Raw genomic sequence first — 25,409 nt, 5'->3', positions numbered from 1 at the left:
TATTTGCTCACCAAACCTCCCAGCTTCTTTAATATTAGCCCTCTATGCTGCATGACAAGTAGGGTTGTTTAAATTATTTAAAAGCATGCAGCATTTGGTTTGCCTGACAAGTTTATAAAAACAGGTAGCTAATGATTCTTTGTCACTTGAGGATCGGTCTTATAGAGTCAAAGCACGGATGCTTATGCTGGGGAAGGCTCCTGCAGACAAAAGCCGCAAAGAACCAGTGAAAGATCACTGTCATTTTGCTGTTGTGTTTTCTGCAGAATGAATATATGAAAGATGATTTCTTCATTAAAATTGAAACATGGCACAAACCAGACTTGGGAACATTAGAAAATGTAAGTTTCAACTCTGGGCTTTCAGTGCAGAAGCCTCTGGAAATGGGAATACTGTTGTAGTCCATTCTGTCATCACCCGAGTGATATCACCTACGGGAGACCGGTACCTGGACACACCAGGGCATGTCCGATTACAGTGAGGCAGGCCAGCAACCAGCAACAAACGGGGCATTCCCTTTCAGCCCCCTTGCCTTGGTGCGGGAGCAGACTGTGGGGAGAGTTGCTGTTTTTATCAGCTCTCTCTCTCTGGGACAGGGAGAGCAGAGATAAAATTCACAAACCGATTTTAGCCATTAACTTTAGATTTCTTTCATCTTTTCATCTCTGTATGTTTGTCAGAGCTACTCTACAAAGCAAAATTGACTGCTTTAATTTTCACCTCCACTCTGCTTTGCTGGGTTGATGTCAGAGAAATGGCCAAAAGGCGAGGAGGAGGAGCAACTGTGAATGTTTTACAAAAATGTTGACAAGCTTCTGATTTTTACAAGTTGGAGCACATTTATCCCTCAAATAAATTTCAAGAAAATCATTTAAGACTCAGTGTAATCATTAACTTTTGATAAGATGTGTTAGAGAACTTGGCAAACCATCTGGTATGGATCGATGCCCTTGGCCCAGTGGCTGTCAAAAGTGTGGTCTCTGGACCAGCAGCAGCATCTGGGAACTTGTTAGAAATGCACATTTTCAGCCCTCACCCGATACGTATTGAATTAAAATCCCTGGGGTGGGGCTCAGTATGCTGTGTGTTGTACACGATCCAGCTCAAGAGCTCCAGTTGGAGAACTGCCGCTCCAGCCTCACCATTACGCTGTTACCGGAGATTAAGTTCGTGTTGTATTTTTCGCTTTTATGTGATTGGTGCCAATTAATAGAACTTTTGAATTACAATTGGTAGTATTTGACTTGAGTTTTTCTTCCGGGTGATCATTTGACATTTCATGTTGGTTTTTTTTTCCACAGTAATTCTAAAATTTAGAATCTAAATGAGATCATTGGGTGTGCTTTAGTCTGTGTATGAGTTGATCTGCCTTTTCTAGCTTCCAAATGGACAAACTTTGGCATTTGTAAACAGTTCTTAATTGGTTCATAGAGGGAGTTGTAGAAATGATTAGTTAACATGAGGAGTGGAGGAATTGCTGTCCTTTCAAAACTGAAAATTCAGGAAAGGTTTTAAACCTCACGGTGTAGCTTCTTGAAATCTAATTATAATGTCACCTTATGTTTGTCTAGGACTTAAAGGTTACAAGGACTTGGTCGTGTATCATTGGGTTAAACATAGGTTAGGTACATTTTGTTATATAACTCATCTCTAAGGGTTGCCAGAAAATAATGGTGACAGATTCCTGTTAATTTGGCAGCATCCTCACACCTCCTCCCCTCCCCACACTTATTTTTTAGGTATACAAGGGTAACAAAAGATTTCTAGATCCCTTAAGACTTCAGATCGTTAATTTAATGAAGTAACAATTTGGATTTATTTATTCCTCGTAATGTGGTCTAAAAGACTCAGATAAAGATTATATATGTAATAGTTTGCCTAATAAGAATAGTCTACAGTTTGCTGTGTTTCATTTCTCTTTGTCATTTATAGGTACACGGTTTAGATCCGAACACATGGAAAACTGTTGAAATTGTCCACATAGATATTGCAGATCGAAGTCAAGTTGAACCAGCAGTAAGTACTGCATACTCCTCAGTGGCATTTTAACTTGTTGCCTCTTACATCTAAACACGATCTTTCTCTCTTGTATGGCCTGCATTTCTACACTGCAGTGAGCCTGGAGTTTGGGTGTGGGTCTGTGCAGCAAAAACACCAGAGAGTAGGAGAGAGGGTTATTTGTTTCCTTCTGTGGATTTCACCTTTTCACAAATGATCCCTTTGAGAAATCCCAATATACCTGAGATATATAGAGGTTTGTTTTCATTGCGGGGGGAAAAGACTAACAACATTATTTTACAAAAGAATTCTCCTTTGGGCTTCTGTAAATAATGTTGGTCCCTTATACTTTTAAAGTGTGATTAAGAAAGCTTAACAGTTGTGTAGCTTTCTTTTCTTTTCTTTTTTTAATTTTTATTTATTTGAGAGAGAGAATGAGAGAGAGAGAACACGAGAGGGGGTAGGGTCAGAGGGAGAAGCAAACTCCCCGCTGAGCAGGGAGCCTGATGCGGGACTTGATCCTGGAACTCCAGGATCATGACCTGAGCCCAAGGCAGTCGCTTAACCAACTGAGCCACCCACGCGCCCCCAGTTGTGTAGCTTTCTAATCTTGATTTTTACTAGATGTAAATATTCATACTCTAGGCTTTTGACTTAATAACCCACCCTCCCCCAGAAGTGAAGACCTGCATTCTCCCAAAGTAAGACCCTTGTATTACTTTGCTGCAGTTTGAAAATATTAACTCAGTTCTTATCTTAGAGTATGCTGGTGCTGCTTGTTTTTGCAGGGCACAGTTGTGGACTTTATGTTATGACAACCATTGGCCCTCTTTATGCTGGTGTAGAGAGCAAAAGCTTTGGAGCAAGAGTTCTTCTGTCATGGTAAAGCCCAGCGTGTTCAGTTAGCATTTTTATTTCATGACCTTTCCATTTCATTTTCAGTGCTTATTGTCTGAACATGAGCAGTGTTATAGGCTGAACAGAAATAACCCAAACAAAATGTCTGGTTTTGCTGTTGAAATTTAAAGGTAAACCTTCTAGGGGCGCCTGGGTGGCTTACTGGGTTAAGCGTCTGCCTTCGGCTTAGGTCATGATCCCAGGGTCCTGGGATTGAGCCCTGCATTGGGCTCCCTGCTCAGTGGAGAGCCTGCTTCTCCCTCTTCCTCTGCCTGCCGCTCTGCCTACTTTTGCTCTATCTCTCTGTCAAATAAAGAAATAAAATCTTTAAAAAAAAAAAGGTAAACCTTCTAAAACAAAGGTCCCCCATCTTTTCTCTGAAATCACTGGGTTTGAGACTGCCAGCTTTGACCCTCTGCTAGGCTAGGTCCTGTTCTGCTAGGACCCCGTCCCTGATTAGAAATGTGAACACTAATGAGGGATCCTTGTTGTAGAACTTCTTAAATTTTAGTTGTGCTGTGATTTGCCATTATTTCAATTTTAAGGATAATTCCACCTTTGAAATTATATAGGACTTTTTTTTAATCCTCAGAAGTAAATGTATATTCTGTTTTAAAAATAATATTCAGATTTCTCTTTTGCCTTTTATTTCTCTGTGTCTTTTCCAGCCATGTTTACTGCATGTGAAAGAATGATGGTAGGAGGAAAAATCCTTGGGAGTGAGCAATGAGTGAGTCGGTTAATGGGCTAGGTCAGGGTAGCCTACGTGCTTGGACCAGCAGGTCACAAGATAATGCCTAGTGACAGTATGGATGCCCCAGGGAAGGCATTCAGGTTATATTGTTGGTGTTTGAAAAAGTTGTGCCAGCCAGACAAAACAATCCGATCTTGTGGTTCATGGGTTTGCATTCCAGGTTGTTCTCCTGCAGAATACAAGGCACCTTTGGTTTTGCTGAGGTCATAAGAGTTCTTTGTTCTTGTTCTCAGGCTAAAATGGGAGTTCAGTCAATGTTTGCAGGCATGAATGCAAGTAGATGGAACAGTTAAGGCCGATTGTGTAAGAGCCCCGGAGGCCCCTGGTCTCATTCTTTCCACCCCAGCCTAGACCAGCAAGGAGAGAAGGCGCTGCTGGCCTTGAGGGGTGTGACAACGGCACTTGAGATCAGTGCTCCAGGTGAAGGGCACTGCACATGCAGAGGTCAAGCGGGTGCTTCCCTGTGGTGGAACGTTGTCTGGGCTGGATACATGGGGAAAGAGAAGGGATTGGGCCCGAATGAGAAGTGTCTGTATTCTGAGTCTGGGGAGCTATGACTAAAAACATACGTTCTGAAACTAGATTGGATTCAGGTTCTGAGGTTCTGCCACCTGCTGGCTATTCAGTCTTGGATGGGTTGCTTCCTCTCTCTGTGCCTGTTTTATCTTGTGTAAAATGGGGCTAATTAACTCACAGTGTTAAGTGTGAGCACTTAGAGCTGCGCCTAGTTTACTAAATGTTCGCCATTATTGGCATTGTGATTGGCCACGGTTGTACAGGAGCTTTGAGAACTCTCTTCACACCAAGCATTATTTGGGGAGTAAATCAGTAGGTATGTGTGGTTTTGTTTTTCAGTGTTCACAGCTCCTTTTTGCCAATTACATTGTTGAGATTAGTAAGATACAAACTTATTTTAAAGTTGACTGAATTCCTAGTACTTTATTTTATTGTGATGAAATACACATAGCATTTACTATTTTAACCACTTCAAAATGTACACTTCAGTGGCATTTAGTACAGGTACCTTCACACCATCACCACTGTCCAGTTCAAGAACATTTCATCACTCCAAAAGGACACCCTGTACCCATTAACAGTCACTCTCTACTTCTCCCTCCCCCCAGCCTTTGGCTACCACTAAGCTGTTTTCATGGACTTATCTATGCAGGATAATTCATAGAAGTGGAATCATAGCAGTATGTGACTTACAGTGTTGGCTTCTTGTATGTTAGCCTGTTTTCATCCCCACTGTGGTGTGTGTCATTACTTCATTTCTCTTTATGGCTGATAACGGTCCAGTGTATGAATACACCACCCTTTGTGTATGCATCCATCTGGGGAGGGAGGTTTGGGTTGTTTCTACCTTTTGGCTATTGTAACTAGTGCTGCTGTGAAAAACTGTGTCACAGTAGTTATTTATGTATTTTCTCAGTTGTGAATACTGAAAGTAAACTGATACCATGTATGGATTCTTAGACCTTTGGACGTAAAAAAGGAACCTTGACATGCATACTGACTGGTGCAAAAGGGAACTCTGTGTGCTAGGAGGCGAGGGTACCCTGGGCAGTTTTGAAGCCTGGGGATGAGGAACAGAGCATTGAGCTGCCTGAGGATGTGTGAAGGCTGAGGGGGAGATTGGGGAGTGGGGTGTGGGGCCAGCACCCATTCCGGCAAGGAGGTGGGGAAGAGACATAGTGGGGCAGGGACTCTGGGTCTGCCCTTTTCTTCTGCTCATCCTCTTCTTTCCACACTTTGGGCACAGACATTCACCCTGACACTCTCCCTTTAGGTTCCACCCCATCTAGTTTTGGCCTTGAGTAGTTAATGTTTATCCTAGGAATTAACGTCTAATGCAAACACTTGGACCACCTGGCCATCCTTACTTCTTACTAGATCCAATTTGGTTTTCTGTTGCATTAATTTGTTCATTTGATTCTGCTCTTTTTTTTTTTTTAAGTTTTTATTTATTTGAAAGATTGAGAGGAAGCACAGGAGCATGGGGAGGGGCAGGCTGAGAGGGAGAGAGAGAGAATCTCAAGCAGACTCCTCAGCTCAGAGCCCGAATGTGGGGCTCAGTTTCATGACCCTGAGATCATGACCTGAGCTGAAATCAAGAGTCGGACACTTAACCAACTGAGCCACCCAGGCACCCCTTGGTTCTGCTCTTTTAAGTTCTTTAAAAATTTTGGTCCGTGGTGTTGGGAAAAGGAAGTTAAGCACACATTTGTAATTCTCAGATGACAGTGTTTTTCATAGCCCTTAACAGGTATTGAGTGCGGGCTCTGTCGCTCTGTCTGTGCTGCTGGAATAGTCCTGCAGTAGCTATCCAAGATTGGGATAGAACCTTTGAGAGGCTTGCAATCTGGGTGAAACAAGCCCAGCACAGTGAAATAGTGAACAAATGGCAGAGGCTTAATGCATGGTCCAAAGTGCTGCAGGATTTCAGAGGAAAGAAAAAATGATCTGTGAGGACAAAAATCTGTAAAGACTGAATTGAAGAGTCGTAACATGAGGGAGAGTAGGATTTAATGGATGGAACAGTCCACCCCCACCCTCGTTACACTTTTCCCTCTTACCCTCATTTCTTTGACATACTATAAATTTGTTTACTTCTTTATCTCTTCTCCCTGAGTAGAGATTGAACCTCAGAGGGAAGAATCTTTGTATTCTTAACTGTTGTCTCCCCAGCTCCTAGAAGAGTGCCTGAGTTATATATATAGTAGGTACTCAGTGAATGAATGCGGTGTAGGCAAGCAGAGTTGCAGGTGCATTATCCAACACTGAAGGGAAAGTTGGAATCGTTTTTAGAGTTGAAGGGGACCTGAGCTATCCAGGTCTCATTGCTTTTGAACTGTACTTTGCATAATCCTAAGAATTTCTTGGAGTTTACCAGTTTCTCAGGCTGTCAGGATGGAGCCACTAGAAAGTGGAGCTAAGGAATTCCCTCCGTCCCCCTCTCCCAGCACGGTTCTGTCTGTCTGACATTAGTCTTCACTATAATTTTACTTTGAACACAGTTAGTTCTGCAGCTACAGAAAGTTTGATTCAGGGCTCACCACCCTGTTTTATAAGTGAGGAAACTGAAGCCCAGATAAACTAGTTTCTTTCAAGGTCGTTCAACCAGTGCCAGAAGTGGAAATTCTAACTCTTCAATCCAGTGTTCTTTCTACTGACTCTTGGTTCCTTCGGAGCTAAGGCCCTGCTTTGTTGCTCTTCAAGCTGCCATCTTCCTCTCCTCGCTGTTTGTTCTGGCGTGCCTTCTGGGCCTCCCTCTCTGCCCAAGGCCTGTGTGTCCTGTAGGTCAGATTCCATTTCCTCCAGGGAGATTTCGCCCATGTTGGAATCATCTACCCCTCTGCCCTTACTCGTTTCATTGATGTATCTTGTTCTCCATGTTCAGAAACCCATCCCCTTTTCAGAGTGAGTACTTCATCAGTATTTGTAGAGTGAACCTCATGAGCTTGAGGATAATGATGAAACTAACCTTTTTGAGTCAAGAATTTGTATAAAATCAATTTGATGTCAACTTGTAACACCTGGGTTGGCAAGGGGTGAGGAAACACTCATATACATTGCCCATGGGAGTGTAAATCAGTGCAGCCTGTTTTGCAGAATTAAAAATGTACATGCCCTTTGACCCAGCAGAATTCCATTTCTAAGAATTGATCTCGGTGTGAAGTGCGAAATGTATAAACATAAGACTGGAAACATTCTGGAGTCTAAATGTCTCCATCAACAAGGACTAAAAACGTTATGGGTCTTCTGTATGATGGAGTTAAGTTGAATTATTAAAAGGGAGTGAGCACAATGCCACATTCACAAGGTAATGTGGTTGGAGAAAGATAAAAAAGAGTATTATAGGATGCTTCCATTTGAATATTGTAAAAGGGGGAAAATATATCTGTATGCATGTACTTGATTGCTCATGTATAGCTGCTCGAGAAGAATGTGTAAGACAGTCGGAAGAGTGATTTCCTTCATGAACGGTGGTGAGGGAGCTAGATGTCTGGGGAACGGGGTGGAAGAGTTGAGGTTTGTCAGAAATGTGTGCAGTGAATTTTAAATGTCCTCTTCTCGCTTAGCGTATCAGGTTTCCTATTGCTGCATGACAAATCACAAATTTAGTGGTCATGTAATGCAACCTAATCAAAGGAGTGACAGCCCTTCGCCATACATAGTCTCTTGGTGAGAAGCAAGTCACAGGTTCCATCTGTGCTCAGGGGAGGAGCTTATACAAGAGTGTGACTCATTATGGGAGTCATCTTAGGGGATGTCTGCCATGGCATTGGTCAATTTTTAGTACCTAAAACTTGCTCTTCAGGAATTAAAGGGACACTAGAATTGAGAACTTGGTAACTCTGACTGGACCAACAGGTGGATGTTTGGTAGGGAGACCTTGTGAAGATGTGGTGATCTATCAGAGTTCACACTGTGGCACCTTAATCCCCACAGGTTTTGGTCTCAGTCTGACTGAATCCATTGATTTTCATTTGGTTGTTAATGAACTCCGATTTTTCTTGAATAAGCTAATTTTTCCCAAAACTTCTTAAATGGTTGAATTTCTTTCCTGCCTATTACTTGCTTTAAAGGAAATAAAAGCCGTTAATTAGTAATTTTGAGAGGATAAATAGCCAAATCTTCTCAATCAGGAGAAATGTGAAATAGTTGGGAGTTCAGGAAACCCAAGAATTTGGAAGTGAAGCTTGCATCTTTTAACTCCACCTGGTGGGGGTTTTCTGTCACTGCAGGTGGATTTAATTCAAATACAGCCCTAAACATTTTAATTCAGAGTGACTGTTGATTACTTTTAGGATTTACTCTCTGCTGGGTTGCTTGTTTCAGACAGCTCGTATATCACTCTCCTTGTAGACTTGCTGGTTTTTGGCCGTGCTTACGAACTGTACTTCACCATGCATAGAACGGATGTGATTAGACCCACAGAGTAACTAAATATTTAAGTGGATGCTTTGACATATGTACATAATCGAAGGGTGACATTGTCACAGTAACTCTAGGAACAAGGATTTGTTGTAAAAATTTGTCAGTATGACCCAGGGTCACAGTAGTTTGCTTCAGAAATCATATATATTTAAATGTATGGGTTATTCATTTTTTTTGTTGTTGGTTACTTTGGAAAGTCTGTATAGAACTGTTACTGTAACCACCATTCTCTGTAATTTTCTAGAAGATGTGTGATTGCCTAATGAAACAAGCTGAGGAGTCTAAGATTTCTGCACAAATGTCCCCACTCAATTTCCTTTGGCCACTATACAAAGCAGGTTTCCTATTTTGGGGGAAAGCAGCGTTGTAGTGAAGGGTTAAGGTGTTATATCCCTTAAGAAGGAAGGCTCCTGCTTGGTGTGCCGTTCCAGCAGAACACATCCCTGAGTCCCTACGCCCTCCTGGCCCCTCCTCCATTTCAAATCTAACCTAGGAATTGCTCCTGAAAAGCCTTCTTCTATTCCTCAATAAATTGGGTACCCACTGGGGGCCCAGACTATACTGTACCTCATCATCTCTGTGTTTCCAGGACCTAGCAGGATGCTCAGTGCATGACATCAAGTGAACTTTTCAGTAAAGGTTTGGTGAATCAAAAAGCATTTGCAATTTTTTCCTTTGTTGTGTTTAAAAAAAGGTGGAGTGGGGAGAAGACCATTTGGAGGAATTGAAGTTTTTATCATTCTGATATTAAATGAACAAAATGCTACTCTAGTTCCTTCTTTACTTATACTAGGTGATGAAACATATGTGATATGCCTTTAATTCTAAAAATTCATTTCTAAATGAGCAAGTAGCTTTGTCATATTAAAAGGTGTTTTAGTTAGACCAAATTGTAATGAGTCAAGGTTTTATCTAGCATACAAAAGATACCAGAATATAACTTCCTTAATTTCTAAAGTCGTTTTTGATACAGAATCACAATAAAAAAGTTGAGAATTCTTTAAATGTCCTGATGAAATGCACATGCATATCTTCAACTTATTTCCAAAATATACACAAATGAGTCAGTTGACATCTGCGTCTGCTTTTTTTTTTAAGGTATAAATGCGAATCTGGCCTCTTTTAATCATCTCCAGCACTTTGTCTAAGTAGCTTTTCATGATTTGTATACAAAAGTCACTTCCCAGGAGAGGAAGACTCTTTAAAGTGTAAGCCGAAGTGTACACACAATTAACATGAGAGAGACCTTCGTTTTTGGAAGTAATTTGAAAGAAAATGAGCATGGTTTGAAAAAAAGAAAGAAATTGGAACCACATTTTTAGGTATTTATGTGTAACCAGAAAGGACTGTATCAGTCTTCCTCCATAGTGTATGCTTCCTCCGCAGTGTGTGCTGTGTGACTTTATCATTTCCAAGAATTTATTTTCATAGAAATAATGTTTAATTGAAGCTTTTAAGGCTCACAAGTCTAAAAGTGATATAGTTTCACATCCAACTGTTTTTTAAACATCAGTAATAAGGAAATACTAATGATATGAAACTGTAGTGGTGTTTCACTGAAGATGGTATTCTGCCGGTCATTTCTGGGTCACAGAAAGGATGTGCAGGGTGTGCTCTGACTGATAGGGTCCTTCCTGGGGACTTCCCCGAAGAGCATGAAGGGGCCCTTTGAATGTGAGTGACCCAGTAAGCTTGTGTTCTTAAGTTAAACCTCAGATTCCTACCTCTTCCTTCTTTTGTTCTTTTTAACCTCTTGTTACCCTCTTATTACTAAGTCATATTTAGTCCAAGTCTCCATCCTTTCTCCCAGCCCCTCTCCTTTGCAAATACCCCCCTGGGGAGCGTTGGGGGGTTGTGTCCTGCAGTGTGGTCGCTGAGTGCTACAGCCACGCTGCAGCCCCGATGCCTGCCCTGCGGAGCCAGACTTCCTGAGCTGTGGTCCTTGGGTCATCACACTGCTGAACTCTGGACCACTCTCTGTGCCACCTCTTGGCAGCACAGCCCTTCTCCTTGATACCTCACGGGACACAGGCACTCCCAGGTGAGGGGGTGGGCTGCTGATCAAGCTCACCCTTCCTCGAAGTACCTGGAATTGCTTTCCTTGGTCCAGCCCACTCGGCTTCCCCCCCCCCCCCCGCCCTTGCTTATTTTCCTTTGGAGAACATCCCCACTGTGGCTAGAAGGCAGGTCTGTACATGTGGGAATCCCAGTTGTGGCTGAATCTGCCCACAGGTCCAGTTCTCTGAACATTGCTTGGAAGTAAAGAGGTTCTCTTTAGGGTTCCTGAGGCCCTCTGGGGAGCGTTGTGACTAACTCTCAGCTTGCTTCTCAGAGCCTTAGCTAGGACTCTGGCCAAAACGCTTGGGGCCCTTTCCTTTCAAGCTAGGTTTGCCCAGGGACAGCTTGTTAGAAATGCAGATTTTTAGCTCCCACCCTGGTCAGTCTCTAGGCGGCACTCCGGGCTCCATCCAGCTCTCTGGGCGATTTCTGTGCATGCTCACTTGGGACATGCTTTAGTACACTATACGTGCTGAAGATTGCACAGTGGGCACTCTTTGAAGATTTTAAAAAGCGGAGGGAATCTCAGTTGGAGGCCAGGATCCAAAACATTCACCTCAACCTGTATTTTTACTGTTAAGGAGTTTGAGCCCAGGGGAAGTGCTGTAACTTCTCTAAACCACATAAGCGCTGGAAAGGGAAGTTGGGGACTCAAAAGCAGGGCTGCTAATTTTTGTCTTTCTAGAGCATCTTCTCACCATATGATGTTCCTTCCTTTACAGTATATTAAGAGCATGCTTAATTTATTTAAAACAACCAACCACCTGCTCTTCTTTCCATCTCCCCTGGTTCCCCAGAAAAGCAGCAGTGGCCTTGGTCACCCTCTCCCATAACCACTAGACTCTGGGATATTTTGAAATTTGCATATATGCAATAGAATAATAAAAGGATTGGAGCCACTAAGGTGTCTTTTGGTCTGGGCACTGTTTAATGGAGAACACCCCTCATGTGTTTTCTCATATGTTCACTTAGCAAACATCTGTTGGAACTTGCTATTTGCTCTGTGTTGGTATGGTAAATATTTTTCCAGATAAAGGAATAATTGTATCTGTCTGAAGGGATTGCAAGATTCTTAATCAAGGAACACTTTAAAGTGTTTCTAAGTGAATTGGAGTTGGTTGCTTGTGTAGCGTGCAGTGCTAAGTTCCCCTGCACCAAAGGGCCTTTTCTTTTTTTTCTTTCTTTTCCATCACAACTGATACAAACCAGTGCTGGGCTCCAGGCTGTAGCCAAAGTTGGAGTTCGAGGGCTGACTAGAACCTGGAAGCTTGGAGTTTTGTACTTCACTAAAAGAAGAGCCCTGGCCCATTTTAATTGTACATAATAATGGAATTGTTGGGCTCTTCTAAACTGCTCACTTAAGCCATTTGTAGAAATCCCTTGGTAATTTTTTTAAGGATTGTGATGTCAAAGCAAATGAGTTGGTTTTTAAAGTTTGTGCTTTTTGCTTCTTTCTAGCATTGCCCATTTGTTCTTTGTTTATGAACCTTTTGTTTAGTATGTTTTGGTAGGCAAAACAATGCCGCAATTTAGTTGAGAGCCGAAATAATGCTAAGCAACACCTGATTATCTGAAATCCCATTTGCCTTTGTAAATGAATATATAAAGGCCTGCTTTTCCTTGCATTTAGCCATTTTTACTTTGAACACATCATTACCTTGTTTGAGTGTTGAACAGTCTGACACTTTTTAATTGTTTTAAACCATGAGTGTATATTGTTCTTAGTTATTGCTCTTTTTAAAAGAGACTTCTTGAATGTCAGCCTTGGAAGGCTGATGAAACTTGGTTTAATTTATTTAGGCATGTAAGTTTTGGTCACACCTTCAGCAATGCTTGTTTCTGGTGCTCTAGGAAGGATTCGGGCATATCTTTTTCTTTGATCAGACATTCCGTGAGACGGTGCCCAGATGTTACACATTTGAGTATATAGTCTTGGCAACATATGCTTTACTGTACTGCCTTTAGAAAAAACTTCGTAATTTTAAAGAAATGCAAGAATCATAAAATATGCTTTCTAAACCTTTTTAAGATTAATTTTTTTTAAAATTAAAAACATAAAATCTGGCTGGAAAAAACTAAATATTAGGTCAGACTTTGTGAAATTGTTAATATTTGTCAGCTTTTGAGCCACATAAATGACATTTTGGGAGTCAACCTAACAGACCTTCCAAATTAATCTTTGATGGATGATAATGCTAGTGGTCAGCACCAGTTCATCATCTTTCACAGCTTTCAAAAAGCTTCTGCAGTTCTAGATGTTACTTTCATTCCAACTATTGCCGCTTACTTCCTAAGAAGGGCTTTCTACTTCTTAGAGCTGTGCAGTGGCTACCTAATTCTTTAGCCCTGAAGAGAGCTTTTGTTTATTAAAAGTCCGTGGCTGAGATCCATTGAGTCCGAGGAGAGCCTGTGGTTGCCAATGCTGTTTCAGTTGTTCTCTTTGGCGTGAGCAGACTTGATCTAGTAGAATACCTCTTCCTTTTGCCATAAATGAAGCTAGGCATTCAATCTCTATCTTAAAAGTTTGTAACATATTTCTGATGTATGTGCGAGAGCGCCAAAAGCTCTTTATTAAAGTGTGTGTGTAATAAAGAGGTGAGACATCTGACCCAGCTCCTAATTGTAATAGTAGCCCCCTTGAATTCAGAGAAAAGAAAAAACAAAACAAATACAGGTTTTCAGGTAGCAGTGATTTTGCATTTGCTTACAAAATTTCCGCTTGTCAAATGCTCGTCTCCTTTCACCTTTTCTATGCTGTGAAGCAAGCCACTGTCGAAATCCTTTTTGTAGTAATAGAGGTTCCCCCCCCTCCTTAAAGGGGATATAAATAAACATAAGCATAGTTTTTATTAAAAAGAAATGTAAAAATGTTTCCGACTTTATTCTGCTACCTTACATGGTCAGCTTTTGGAACTCTTAAAAGATTTACATCCAGTCATGGATTTAGAGAATGTGCTAGTGTATTTGAAGGCATAGTTGGATGGCAGTGCCCTCTTGTGGGAGAATAACATATTGCTTATTTCATGCTCGGTTTAAATCTTAAGGGATTTTTAAATCTCTCTTAAAAATCTGAATGTATGAAGGATGGCTCAGTCGGTTAAGCGTCTGACTCTTGGTTTCGTTTCAGGTCATGATCTCAGGGTCAGGTGATCGAGCCCTTATCACTTGGAGTCGGCTTGAGAGTCTCTCTCTCCCTCTTCCCCGCCCCCCCCATGACCTTATTTCATGCTTGGTTAAATCTTAAGAGTGCTTGTGTGCCCTCTCTCTCTCAAATAAATCTTAAAAAATCTGCATGAACCAGTATGTTTTGCATAAAATATTTTTTCAACTAGAACCTATTAACTTAATGTTTATTTTTGATCTCTTCCATATTTTAAAAATAAAGTAGGGAGGGGTGGTGGAGGTGGTGAGGTGTGAAGTAGAATTGCTCCAGTTTCTGGAGGGGGGGAAAATGCATTTTTGAACAGCTGAAAGAAATTAGCGTAAGTGGCTCCAAATCGAGTTTTTTTAAAGTGTATTCCTTATAAAAGCCCCCCCCACCCGTCTTTTTTTTTTTCTTTTCTTTTTTAAAGCAGTGTTACTCTTTCTTAGGGAAAGTTCTCCAGGCAGAGAGGGAGCAAAAATCCTTTCAGGTACTTGAGTCTTATCAAATGATAAAAATGTAAATCACATCATATTTGCAGTGAAAGTATGGTGTTTGACCTGGGTGTTGACAGAGCAGCATCTGAGTCTTGGTTCTTCTGCTCCACAAGGGCAAAGGATTTCATTTTCCCACCCCCAGAAGTGGTGGTATTACCTTTGTTCCAACATTGTGAGGGTTAACTGAGAGAATGTGTGTGCCTGGCACATAAGTAAGTTCTCCAAAAATAGTAGCAAGAATGATGCTGTTTATTGGATTTTGCTCTTGCTGTTAAAAAAAAAAAAGTATTTTTTTCTGCAATTATTTCCTACTTAATGTTTGTTAAATTAGTGATTATGGGTTAACTGGAGTCCTGGGTCTTAGGAGCAGTTGTGTCTGAAGGTTAGCTCATAGACCAACATGGACATTTTGCTGGAAAGGGCTCACCTGAATATTCATTAGGACTTTCCCCCTTGTTTTAGTTTAAGGAATTTAATATGATAGGTTTATCATCTATTGTCATTTAAGGAAATACATACATTTTGTGTTAAGACTTTCTTGAACATACTACATATTGGGCATTTGCAATTTAATCTTAAAATAATGTTTAACAAGCACCTTTAACAAAATTGACTTGTTAACGTGTTAAAACTTGTTGGTGTGAAGAGTTTAAAATATCTTCATTTTAAAATGCTTTAATAAGTATATAAACATAATAATAAAATATGTTGTAGTAACAAACATATTGTATATTTGTGCATGAAATGCAAGCTTACCCAAACCAGTAGTAGCCCACCTACTCTGAGGGCAGGGCTGAGGAGTAGCCTACCAGCCTTGGGCTATCCAGAAACCCCCTTTCCCACTTGCCCACATTTCATTTAGAGCACAACTATTTGGTTTCCCTGTTGGGTTGTGGGAGATGGATTTGTCATATCAGGCTTTTTTTTTTTTAAACTTTCATTTTTATTTTTTTAAGTAGGCTTCACACCCAGGGTGGGGCTCGAACTCACAACCCCTAGATCAAGAGTCACATGCTCTAGCATCTGAGCCAGCCAGGTGCCCCTGTCACATTAGGCTTTTGGTTGTAACTTCTTTTCAGGCCTGGAATTCTGATTTCTTTCTCTTTCTCTTTTAACTTGTAACCTTCCAGAGGCTTTGGAGGTCTGCCTTCATAAGCATGACAGTGTCGGCCATCTCAGACTAAGATACAGATAAGATGAGAAAGAATGCAAGAGGCGCTTAGCCTGACTGTGCTCTAACCTCGCTGTGCTCTAGCCAGACTGTGTTCTGGGCTGTGGCCACCTTTTAACATAGAGCTCTGTTGACAGCCTCTGCCAGCTTCCCATGCTCAACGCCATCCTCACCCCCCACCCCAGATCTCTATGCAGGGTCTCTATGAGATTAAAAAGATCACAAAAAAAAGTGTTTTCTTCGGCCCTGTAGGTTTGACTGCATTTCTGTTCTCAGTGCAGTTATTTAAAAATTCTCCTTTTAGGATTCATTGGTGGGAAGCCGGTAAGGATTAATGAGAGGACTGAATTAGAGAATATTTTTTAATGCAGTTTTGTTCCTCTGAGGTACATTCAGTAACAGAAACTAGGCCAACAAGTTATTGACAATTAGTGGTCCTTTGGGAATCTGCTTTAATGAATAGATAAGAATGATTTGTAATTAGCATAATAATTATATGCAAATGAATGCTTCTGAATTGCTCTAAAACACTTCTGAACTGTTTAAACAGCCCTCCTGAGATCTTGTTACTCTATTAATTTGTGTAGCAAATCTTTTTTTCATAGATCACGCAAAGATAAACTTCAGTCCAGCCCCTGTCCGAATTATGAATTCCAAGGTGGTAGGACCTGAATTAATGAGATTTACTTATACTATATTAATGGTGCTCTGTGGGAACCTGAAAGGGTGAGGAGTCCTTGGGGAGATGTAATTAAAAATAGGAAAGAAAGCTGCTTATTTGAAAATAACTGTTGAAATGAGTTTCTTAAACAAGTTCGTAAATGTTATTTGTCTTTACACCTTTGTTACTTGCTGTTGCAAAATTTAATGCAAACATTTTTCTTAATGGGCTTCTCCTCTGGAGTCTGGCTTGAATTTTGTCAGCTCCAATTAGTTATGTACTAGGGTCAACAGTGATAGGATCCAGGAACTCCTTGTGTTCCAAGTGCCACAGTATGTACTGAAAAATGAAGGGCAGTGCTAATAGACGATGTTTGTTACTTATCTTCATATTTAATTTGGTCTTTTCACCCTCATCCTGGTCTTTACTTTTAGGATGTGATTAGAGGAAATACACTTTGCTAGGTTGAGCAGCAATACCCGTGCATTCTAAACTTCGTGATTATCTTTGAGCTATTTTGAATAGACACCTAATTAATCATCTTGTGCTAAAGGAAAGCATTTTACAGCATGCTGCAGGATCCTAATATCTCTCTCAAGTTTTTATTTTTACCCTGTAGAATTGTTTCTTTTTGCAGGGGTGCGGGGGGGGGTGGGGTGTGTGTGTGTGTGTGTGTGTGTGTGTGTGTGTGCGCGCGCGCCCTTTTTTAAGCAGGTGTGGAGGGGTTGCTAATGTTTGTGGTTTGGACACTCTTTTCCTCAGCTTACATTTAGCTTCACCTGTGGTAACCCATGTATGGTTCTTTAAGCAGTTTCTGGTGTCTGGAGCTCTTCTCGATTTTTCCACAAGCTGTCAAGAAACTCCTACCAAGTCCCCCACCTCCTACTCACTTCCCCATTCATAATCATGAGTTAAATCTGGGCTCAAGGACATTTAGGTTGGCTCAGCACAGATTTTGTACTTGCATTTTGGGGGACAGCCACTATGCTAAAAGATTCATAAAACTAATATTCTTTGTCTTCAGAATGAATCTGGTTTCTGTTGAGAGTTTCTATTGAGAGCTGTAGTGAGTAACAGATGTACACCCAAGAGGTAGCACAACTTTTGTATTCGAGTGACAGAAAACAGCTATTTATGAGAATTTAATGAATGTATTCTGTGGCTCCAGCATGGAGACTCAGTAAGCCATTTATTTACCATATTATATTTTATTTGTTCTCCATAGGGTGTCTTGACTTTCACTTGCCTCCTTTTTTTACTTAAATAAGAGTTTTCAATTAAATAGAGTTGTATTAACACTAATCCGAATCTACCTTATGCTGATACCATTGTGTTTTTTTGTTGTTCGGCCACTAAAGTATTGGTGGAACGAGCAGCGTCTAGGGACATTACACCTAACTTGATAATGATGGTTTTACTAAGCCCTTATCCTGGCAGGCCTCTGGGCATTATACAGATAATTAAAATTTGATCATAAAAAATTTTAAACACAGTGCACCTTAGCAATAAGATTTTTCTACTTTTAAAAGTGATTTTAAAAATACATTTCCTTGGCCTAGTGAATTTGCTTTCTTTTTTTCCCAAGGATTACAGAAAGTGCATAGCAAATTCAGCCTTCAGAATACCCAGGAGCTGAAGACTCAAGTAGGCTACAGCTGTCTTCACCCACAGTATTCTAAAAGAACTAATGAGATGAGAAGTCTGCAGCTGGTGGCAAGCACAATAAACCATGAGCCAAGGGCTTCTCTTCATCAGAGCCTCCCCGTTCCCCATGGGATCCCAAAGGAGACAGAATACTAACAAAGCCAGCAGGCTGTCTCATTCCACACTATTGCTCATTTGCAGCTATAATTGGTAGCTGAGGTTGCATTCTGTATGCTGAAACTGTCATACATGAAGGAATATATTTGTTCTTTGTGATACGGATATAAATCGGCCAGTTTTCAAATGGAAAGACCAAACTAGATACCCAGCAATAAAATTGTAGCAAAGACGATTCTGTTCCAAAAAATTAAATGTTTGTTATAAAGGTACAAAACTGAGGTGGTTAAAACTACACCTGCTTCCCGCTTTTTAATACCTTGCTACTTAATTCAACTGATTAAACATTTACGTATTCAAACCAACATAAAAAAACACAAAAATTCCTAGGTTTTGACAAGATGCATTATCCTCATCTGTCAGGGTTAAGGTGCTATTGTTAATAATTGGGTTCTGTTACGTTTTCAGTATAATACCTTTAATGTTTGCTGCTTTTTAGTCAAGAAAAAAAAAGCCAGGAAGATTTACCTTGGGAGATCTGTGTATGTGTGTATAGTATTTTATATGCACACACTCCTGCCTTACAGGCAGATCTACTTTGATACCTCTGCTGCTGCTGCTTCTTGGTGTTTTTGAAATGTGTTTTGCTTATCTGGCAGTTGAGGACGCTCTTCTGCCACCTGCTCTGTGGTGTACTAGAGTGAGCCAAGGACGGAGGCTAAGAAGGATTGAGTTGAAGCCCTAGGGCAAGAGAGATTTTCAACTCACCACTTCTTTGTCGGGACTTTGGCTTCCTCATCTGCAGAAAGAGGCAGCTCGGATGGTCTTCAAGGTTGGGTTTTCCTGTATAATTCTGTGAGCTCTTAGTTCAGAAAAGTATCGCAGTGAATAACTGGCACTAATGATGGAGGCTGGCAAGTAGACTGCAACAGTGTGTTGGGTAGAGAGTGGAGAAGTTTGGAAGCATTATTCCATGTTCTTCAGTTAATTAATTTATCAAATAGGCATGGAGAAGCCCTGAGTTGTCACCCTGGGATGGAGCTGGGTTGGGAAGGGCCTGAAGGAGTGTCGTCAATGAAGCCTGCCTGATCCATCTGTTCGTTTTCACCCTCACTGGTGCCATAATCGTGCAGTAGTTCTGTAGGCTCCATTTCATCAGTTCTAAGGTTCCCCTGCCCTCTTTTCCTCACATTTTAATACATTCAAAACTAGGGTTTGTCTTCCAGTTGTGGCATGCTTTATTGGCTGAGTGTGTTCTTTCTTAATGGCACATAAAATGGTGGAGCATCCTCTGACAGCCTCTCAGATTTGGGAAATTGATATTTACTGTTCAGCACAGGCCAGTCTCCATAATATCTCAGATTTTGCATTAAAAAGAACATTTTGAATGGCATACCCACAGTGAGGTCACACCTGAGACGGTTTAAAAAAAAAAAAGTATTTTCCCTTTAAACAGGATGAAATATAGAACACTCGCCAGGCCTCTGGGCATTGTAGAGATAATTACAATTTAATCATAAAAATTTTTTTTTTAAGGATTTTATTTATTTATTTGACAGAGAGATTGACAGCGAGAGAGGGAACACAAGCAGGGGGAGTGGGAGAGGGAGAAGCAGGCTTTCCGCCGAGCAGTGAGCCCGATGTGGGGCTCGATCCCAGGACCCTGGGACCATGACCTGAGCCGAAGGCAGACGCCTAACGACTGAGCCGCCCAGGCACCCCTAATCTTAAAAATTTTTAACATATACTTTAGCAGTTAAGGTTTTTCTACCTTTAAACATACTGTTAAAACTCCTTTTAAGAATACGTTTCCTTGGCTTATGTCGGTTGATTTCGATTCTGAGTACAGTTCTCTCCATTCTCTGTTGGCAGTTAACCTGTGCTCTCTGGGGTTTCCATTATCTTTTCTTTGTTTGCCTGTCTTTTTTTCTCCCAGCCCGACTGTGACTTTCTAGGAGCTAGCTAGCACCAAGTAGGTGTGTTGGTTCTCCTTACACCCTCAGAGCCCTTGGACTACCTCATAGCATCTTGTGTGCTGCTTTCTATGTGTGGTGGCTATGGAATAAGTAGACCTTGATGGAGGGAGATGGTGTCAAAAGTGATTATTTGATAGAATGCTAAATATTTTCAATTTTGGGGAAAAGTGAGCTTGTCTCTAGGTTTCAGTTCCAAGCCTCCGAGCTAGAGAAAATGTTTGATGGCGCTACGTGATTATTTACGTTAGCAGGAGGGCTGATTTTGCACTGTGAACCCAGGTCTTGAGACCACCTGCCCACTTGGTTCTTTGCTCAGCAGTGAAGTTGTTAATTTTGAAGTTGTAGCTCTAAATCGGAATTTAAAAATTTGTGTTAGTTGACAGTAATTGAACTTTCTGCTGATGTGCCCAGACACATGAGTAACTCCAGTTCTCCAACTCCTTGCAGGCGGCTCGTCCAGGTTTGTCGTTCCCGGATAATGCTGACTGACGTAATGCCTGTGGCTACACCACACTGTGTATTTTAAAGCACTAAGACCCAGTGTAGCCAGCTAAGTGTGCTTGTTTAATAATTATGGTGTGCTGTTGGGGGCCTTTCTGAAGTTTTGTTTTCTAATTGAACCTCACATTTTTCCTTCTTCACACAATTTACCTATAACTTTGTCAGTAATTATTGACATGTCATGTGCATTCCCTAAGTAAGTGTTGAATCCTGAGTGGCTGCTTCTCACCATGTTTTCTTTGATTTATGAAAGTTTGTCTTCTGCTTTAGAGTATGTTCAGTGCTTGCTGTTTTCTCTAGAACAATGATTTTTCATACTTGACTTGTCTGGGCGTTTCCTCCAAAGTCTCTGGTCCTTCCATGAATGCCATGAGGGACCCTTGGCTCAGAAATTCTACTCGAGAAGGCAAGGGCTTCCCTTTGTAGGATTTTCAACTCACCAACTGACCTCTGCTCACTGGTACCATTAAAATTCATTTGTTTTTCTAAATCTGGACTTCAGCTCTTCAAAGGGAGTTTTTTCCTATTGCTGGATTGTGTGTAGATACGTGTGCAATGACAAAAGAACTTTGGTAAAGCAGACAGGTTTAAAAAGATTTACTTCTTTCATTTTCTCCATTCTGTACAGAAGAGGATGTTAGGGAAATAGAATTGACACACACTATAGAACTTCGCTTAAAACCTAAGTCTTAGGGCCATTCCCCTGTGACAAGATATAACTGAGGTAGTCCCATCATGGAGTTGTAAACCCTTCCCTTGCCTTCTGTGACAACGAGGAGCTGCCATGAGTGCAGTCCCTCTATGAGCAGGCCAAGGGATTTGCACTTGATGGGTCTCTGGACAAGGGTTTGGAGAGGCTGGCCTAGTCATTGAGGCATCCGGCACAGACCCAGCCATGGAAGAGATGGGGGTGTTGCAGGATCGGTAGTTCAGTCTGTGTTCCCAGCCAGAGTAGTCGCTCTCGGTCATCACCTCTGGGTGTTGTCAAGACTAGGATGAGTACCTTTTATTTCTCGAATATGACTATATCAAAATGTTGAAACCGTTAAAAAAAATGTGGGAATATTTGTTCTTGGAGGTCGCTGTTCGGTAACCAGTGGCTTGCTCATCGAGACTTTCATGACTAAATATTATGTAGTTGTCTTGCCTTAACGGTGAAGTGTGTAAAGCAAAGAGAACCAAACCAAAAACTTAATGTAATGAACCATTTTGCTCCTTTTACACAAAAGCACAGTAAGTCTAATCAGTTTCTGTCCTGTGTTTTAGTAGCTGCAAAGAGCTGTTCTGGCAAGGTTAAATAATTTTCTCTGAGTTTCTTCTCTGCCTCTGACTTTGTTTTGCTTTGCAGGACTACAAAGCTGATGAAGACCCAGCGTTATTCCAGTCAGTCAAGACCAAGAGAGGCCCTTTGGGACCCAACTGGAAGGTACTGGATGCTGACCTTTCTGACAGGCAGAGTCTTGGCAACAAACCATTTGACAGGTCCCTAGTCTGGAAGAGCTGGTGATGTTTAAGTGAAAAATAGAAATGGCACAAAAATAGTTTTATTTGTGATAAGGACTTAGAGCCAGTTGCATTGGCCAGCAGGTGTGTGCTGTATTAACAAACAGAACACAGCCAGACTGTCACTTTCAGCATAACGCTCTTCCGATCACTCTTAAAAGAGACAAGTGATGTAGTCTTTGGGGATTGTAATGTTCTCTTCTGAGACTTGAAGCAGTACAAAAGTCCATGTTAAATGAAGGTTTATAGTTTAATTTAGTCTTAGTAAAAACTGAACAAGTTGCATTCACCTGAGCTCATGTTCCTGGCCTTTTAATAGTTACGTTCTGGAAACCAGGACACCAGAGAACAATTTTGATGGCAAGTAGTCGTTTTCTAATAAAGAACACATCCTTACTTTATTCATGGGAGTAGGAAAAGCACTGTCAAGGTAATCATTTAAATTGCTATAGAAATATAATGCATTTTAAAGATAGCCACTAAACTAAACGACAGACCCTTAAAGAAGGCTTAATGTGGTGATGGCAAGTTATTACAGTTAATTTGACAGGAGCAGGGAACATTAAAACCTAAACGTGCCCAAAGCAGATTTCCACCAGCGTGTTTTACTTGGTAACCAATCTCTTCATGGTGAATCCAGTCACCGATCATTGATAAAAGTTAATCTGCGTGCTAGTTGTTGCTTGCAGATAGAGGATTACTGTAACAGCACCACAAATAACCCATTGAGTGGTTCTCCATGGGTGTTGGACTGTTTTGCAGACTGTCTTGCACATCAGCTAAAATGAAGAATGAGTCTGACTTTGTTCTATAAGAAATGATTCATAATTATCTTAATTTTGCATTTGTTCTCTGGGTAGAGTTCAGTTCAAGATTCTCCCAATTGAATGGTCATGGCCAGAGACTTTTAACTTTAATTCCCAGGAAGTGATATATGTCACTTACAAATTAAGGAACAAATTCAGTATGTGTGATCTAAATTTCATTGAATGGATTTAAAGAATTTCCCCACCCTTTTGTAGATTTCTCACTGTGGACTTTAGAACTCACACTGAGTCAGAGGAGAAGTCTTTTTCCCTTTGAGATTTAACCTGGCCTTCCAAAAAAAGAGTCTCGTGTTGGAGCAGTAGATGGGTGGCCACCTCAAAGGCAGCCCTATCTTCTAGAAGGCCGTCTTGCTCCATTAAGTCCTAACGCTAGCTAACGATGCTTTTACAGGGAATAGAGCGCAAAGTTGAGACTAATTTCCAACCTTTTAGGAACTTGGAATTTGATTTTTATTCCTTTTTTATTTATGATTTACCCTTTTAACTAAAATTGCTTTGTCTTTTATCATCAATCAGTGATTAATTAAAATTCTAGAATAGGTTAGTTTTTAGAAATAATGTGAAATTTACATTTTTTTCAGGTTACATTATAGCATTCTTCCCCCATTGTGTTTGTGTGTGTGCGTGCGCGCATGTGAGACAGTTGCTTATTATTTCTCTGAGAGGATGCTGGCTGATAGTGATCCCTTTCCACCCCTTTATCTCTTGGTTATTAACTTCAGCCAAATGATGGTGGATGTAGCTACTCTTCCAAATGGAGTTACTGCTTAACTGAATTTCATTGAATTACCATGATCTCAGAAATAACCAGTAGTGTGTCGTCGTCCGCTCCCCCTGCCCCCCTGCAGTTTCTCTTTCTGAGGTTTCGTTTATCAGTGGTCAACTGCATTCTGGAATTAGTTGTTCCTTCTGAGGTCAGAAGGTCAGTGGTAGCCTGACGCTGCATCACAGTGCCTGTGTTGTTCACCTCACTTCATCTCACCATGTAGGCATGTTATCATCTCACATCGTCACAAGACGGGTGAGCTCAGTATAAGAAGATACTTTGAGACAGAGAAAGACCACATTCGTGTAACTTTTATTACAGTATTTTGTTGTAATTGTTGTTTCGTGATTAGTTGTTGATGTCTCACTGTGCCTAATTTATAAATCAAACATGATCATAGGTATGTACATGTAGGAAAAAACACAGTATATATAGGGTTCAGTACTGCCCGTGGTTTCAGGCCTCCACTGGGGGACTTGCAACATATCCCCCATGGATAAAGGGGACCTGCTGTAATTACACCATCTGCTTACTCCCCTGAAGGAAAATAAAAGAGTAGAAAGGATGACAAATAACTGCTAATTCAGCATATAGAAAACTGTGGACTGACTTGATCTTCTCAGCGTCTCTTGTAAGGAGGCCCCGTTTGTCAGTAACTATACTCCTCATGGCACTGAGGGCAGCACTGGATGATAGTTGCAGATTTCTATACTTCTGAAGTAGGAGAAGAGGCAAGGAATACACGGTAATTAGGGCAGAAAGGACGAAGAAATCCTGTTCTGGACCCACTTACCCCAGAGTGTATGTCAGAATGTTCCTGTGGCAGAGCCGCTTGGTAGCTCCACAGCCCTCCAGAGGCCTTCCATGTGCCATCCCACCCTCACCCTTCAGTCTTCCTTCCCATTGCATGCCCTCAGGAGAAACTCCCCTTACAAGAACAGACTCAAAAGTGTATTCAGCCCTAAGTGCAAACTCTGTGATCTCTTTGAGACTTTTCCTTACTTATCCCACACTGGTGTCTTCTTCTGAACTATTGCAGTATTTACTGCTTGTCTGCGCAGACTGGAGAGTGGAAAAGAAACTTCTCCTTTGGTGCCAGGCACTATGCAAGGTTGTGTTTAATCTTCACGACCTTTGTGTGGGGTAAGTGCAACTGCTTCATTATATAGATGGGAAACTTGGTCAGAGAAACACAGATAATAGTTGTAGGAGAAACAGCAGGACGCCTCCCGTTTCCACAGCACTTGATTCCGTGCTCAGCACAGAGATGTGTAATGCGCGGAGACATGGCAGTTTCTGACTCAGAAGCCTGTGACTCCCCAGTCACTAGTGCATCTTTTATGCCCTGTTGCATCAAGGCACTTGTGGCTCTCTGTATTCATGGTATTTGCCAGAATTTGTTAATTCCTGTTAGTATCAGTTGTACGTTTCCAATGGTCAGAGAGTCTGTGGGTGAAATCCATTCCCTTATCCCATGTGTCACAAGTTGTGACTTCAGTAACTTAATCCTAGCTCTGGGCCTGGGTTTCCACATCTCTAAAATGTGAGGGACGTTGTAACTGCCTCAGAAGGTTGTTGCCAGGACTGAATGAAGTAATGAATGTCATCAGGAAGCTTGGGTCTTTGGGAATGAAAAGCCTCTTCATGTCTTGGGGTTGATTACATCTATGCATAAGCTACCCTATTTATGACACAGATATTCCTTGTCTCTATCTAGTATCCAGGGCTTCCCTCGTTTTAGTATCTGGGTTTGTCAGACTCATCTTGACTCACCCCTCCTTACCCCTTGTGGTTATGTATGTTTAATGAGTGCTTGGCCTAGGTCAGCCATGAAGCAGAGGCCACATAAAGGCTAGGGAGTCTTTGCTAGCAGGGGATCGTGGGGATGCCAGGGAATAGATTTTCATATTTTCCAATTAGGTTAGAGTACAGGCTTTTTTTTTTTTTTTTTTTTTT

General features: G+C 41.2%; 1 protein-coding gene across 4 annotated transcripts in view; it reads left to right on the top strand.

The window, feature by feature from the left end:
* Window positions 1-25,409, top strand: part of PITPNB (phosphatidylinositol transfer protein beta) — a 63,561-nt gene that overhangs the window by 20,406 nt on the left and 17,746 nt on the right. For all 4 annotated transcript variants that reach the window (XM_032394988.1, XM_032394989.1, XM_032394990.1 and 1 more), the window contains exons 6-8: window positions 267-341; window positions 1,933-2,016; window positions 21,706-21,783. In XM_032394988.1, coding sequence (XP_032250879.1) covers window positions 267-341; window positions 1,933-2,016; window positions 21,706-21,783 — 237 coding nt within the window. The remainder of the gene's footprint in view (window positions 1-266; window positions 342-1,932; window positions 2,017-21,705; window positions 21,784-25,409) is intronic.

This window comes from Phoca vitulina, unplaced genomic scaffold, assembly GCF_004348235.1.
Source record: "Phoca vitulina isolate PV1807 unplaced genomic scaffold, GSC_HSeal_1.0 scaffold82, whole genome shotgun sequence".
Taxonomy (NCBI): domain Eukaryota; kingdom Metazoa; phylum Chordata; class Mammalia; order Carnivora; family Phocidae; genus Phoca; species Phoca vitulina.
The sequence above is the reverse complement of the archived record's forward strand: the minus strand, read 5'-3'. Positions and strand labels throughout refer to the sequence as shown.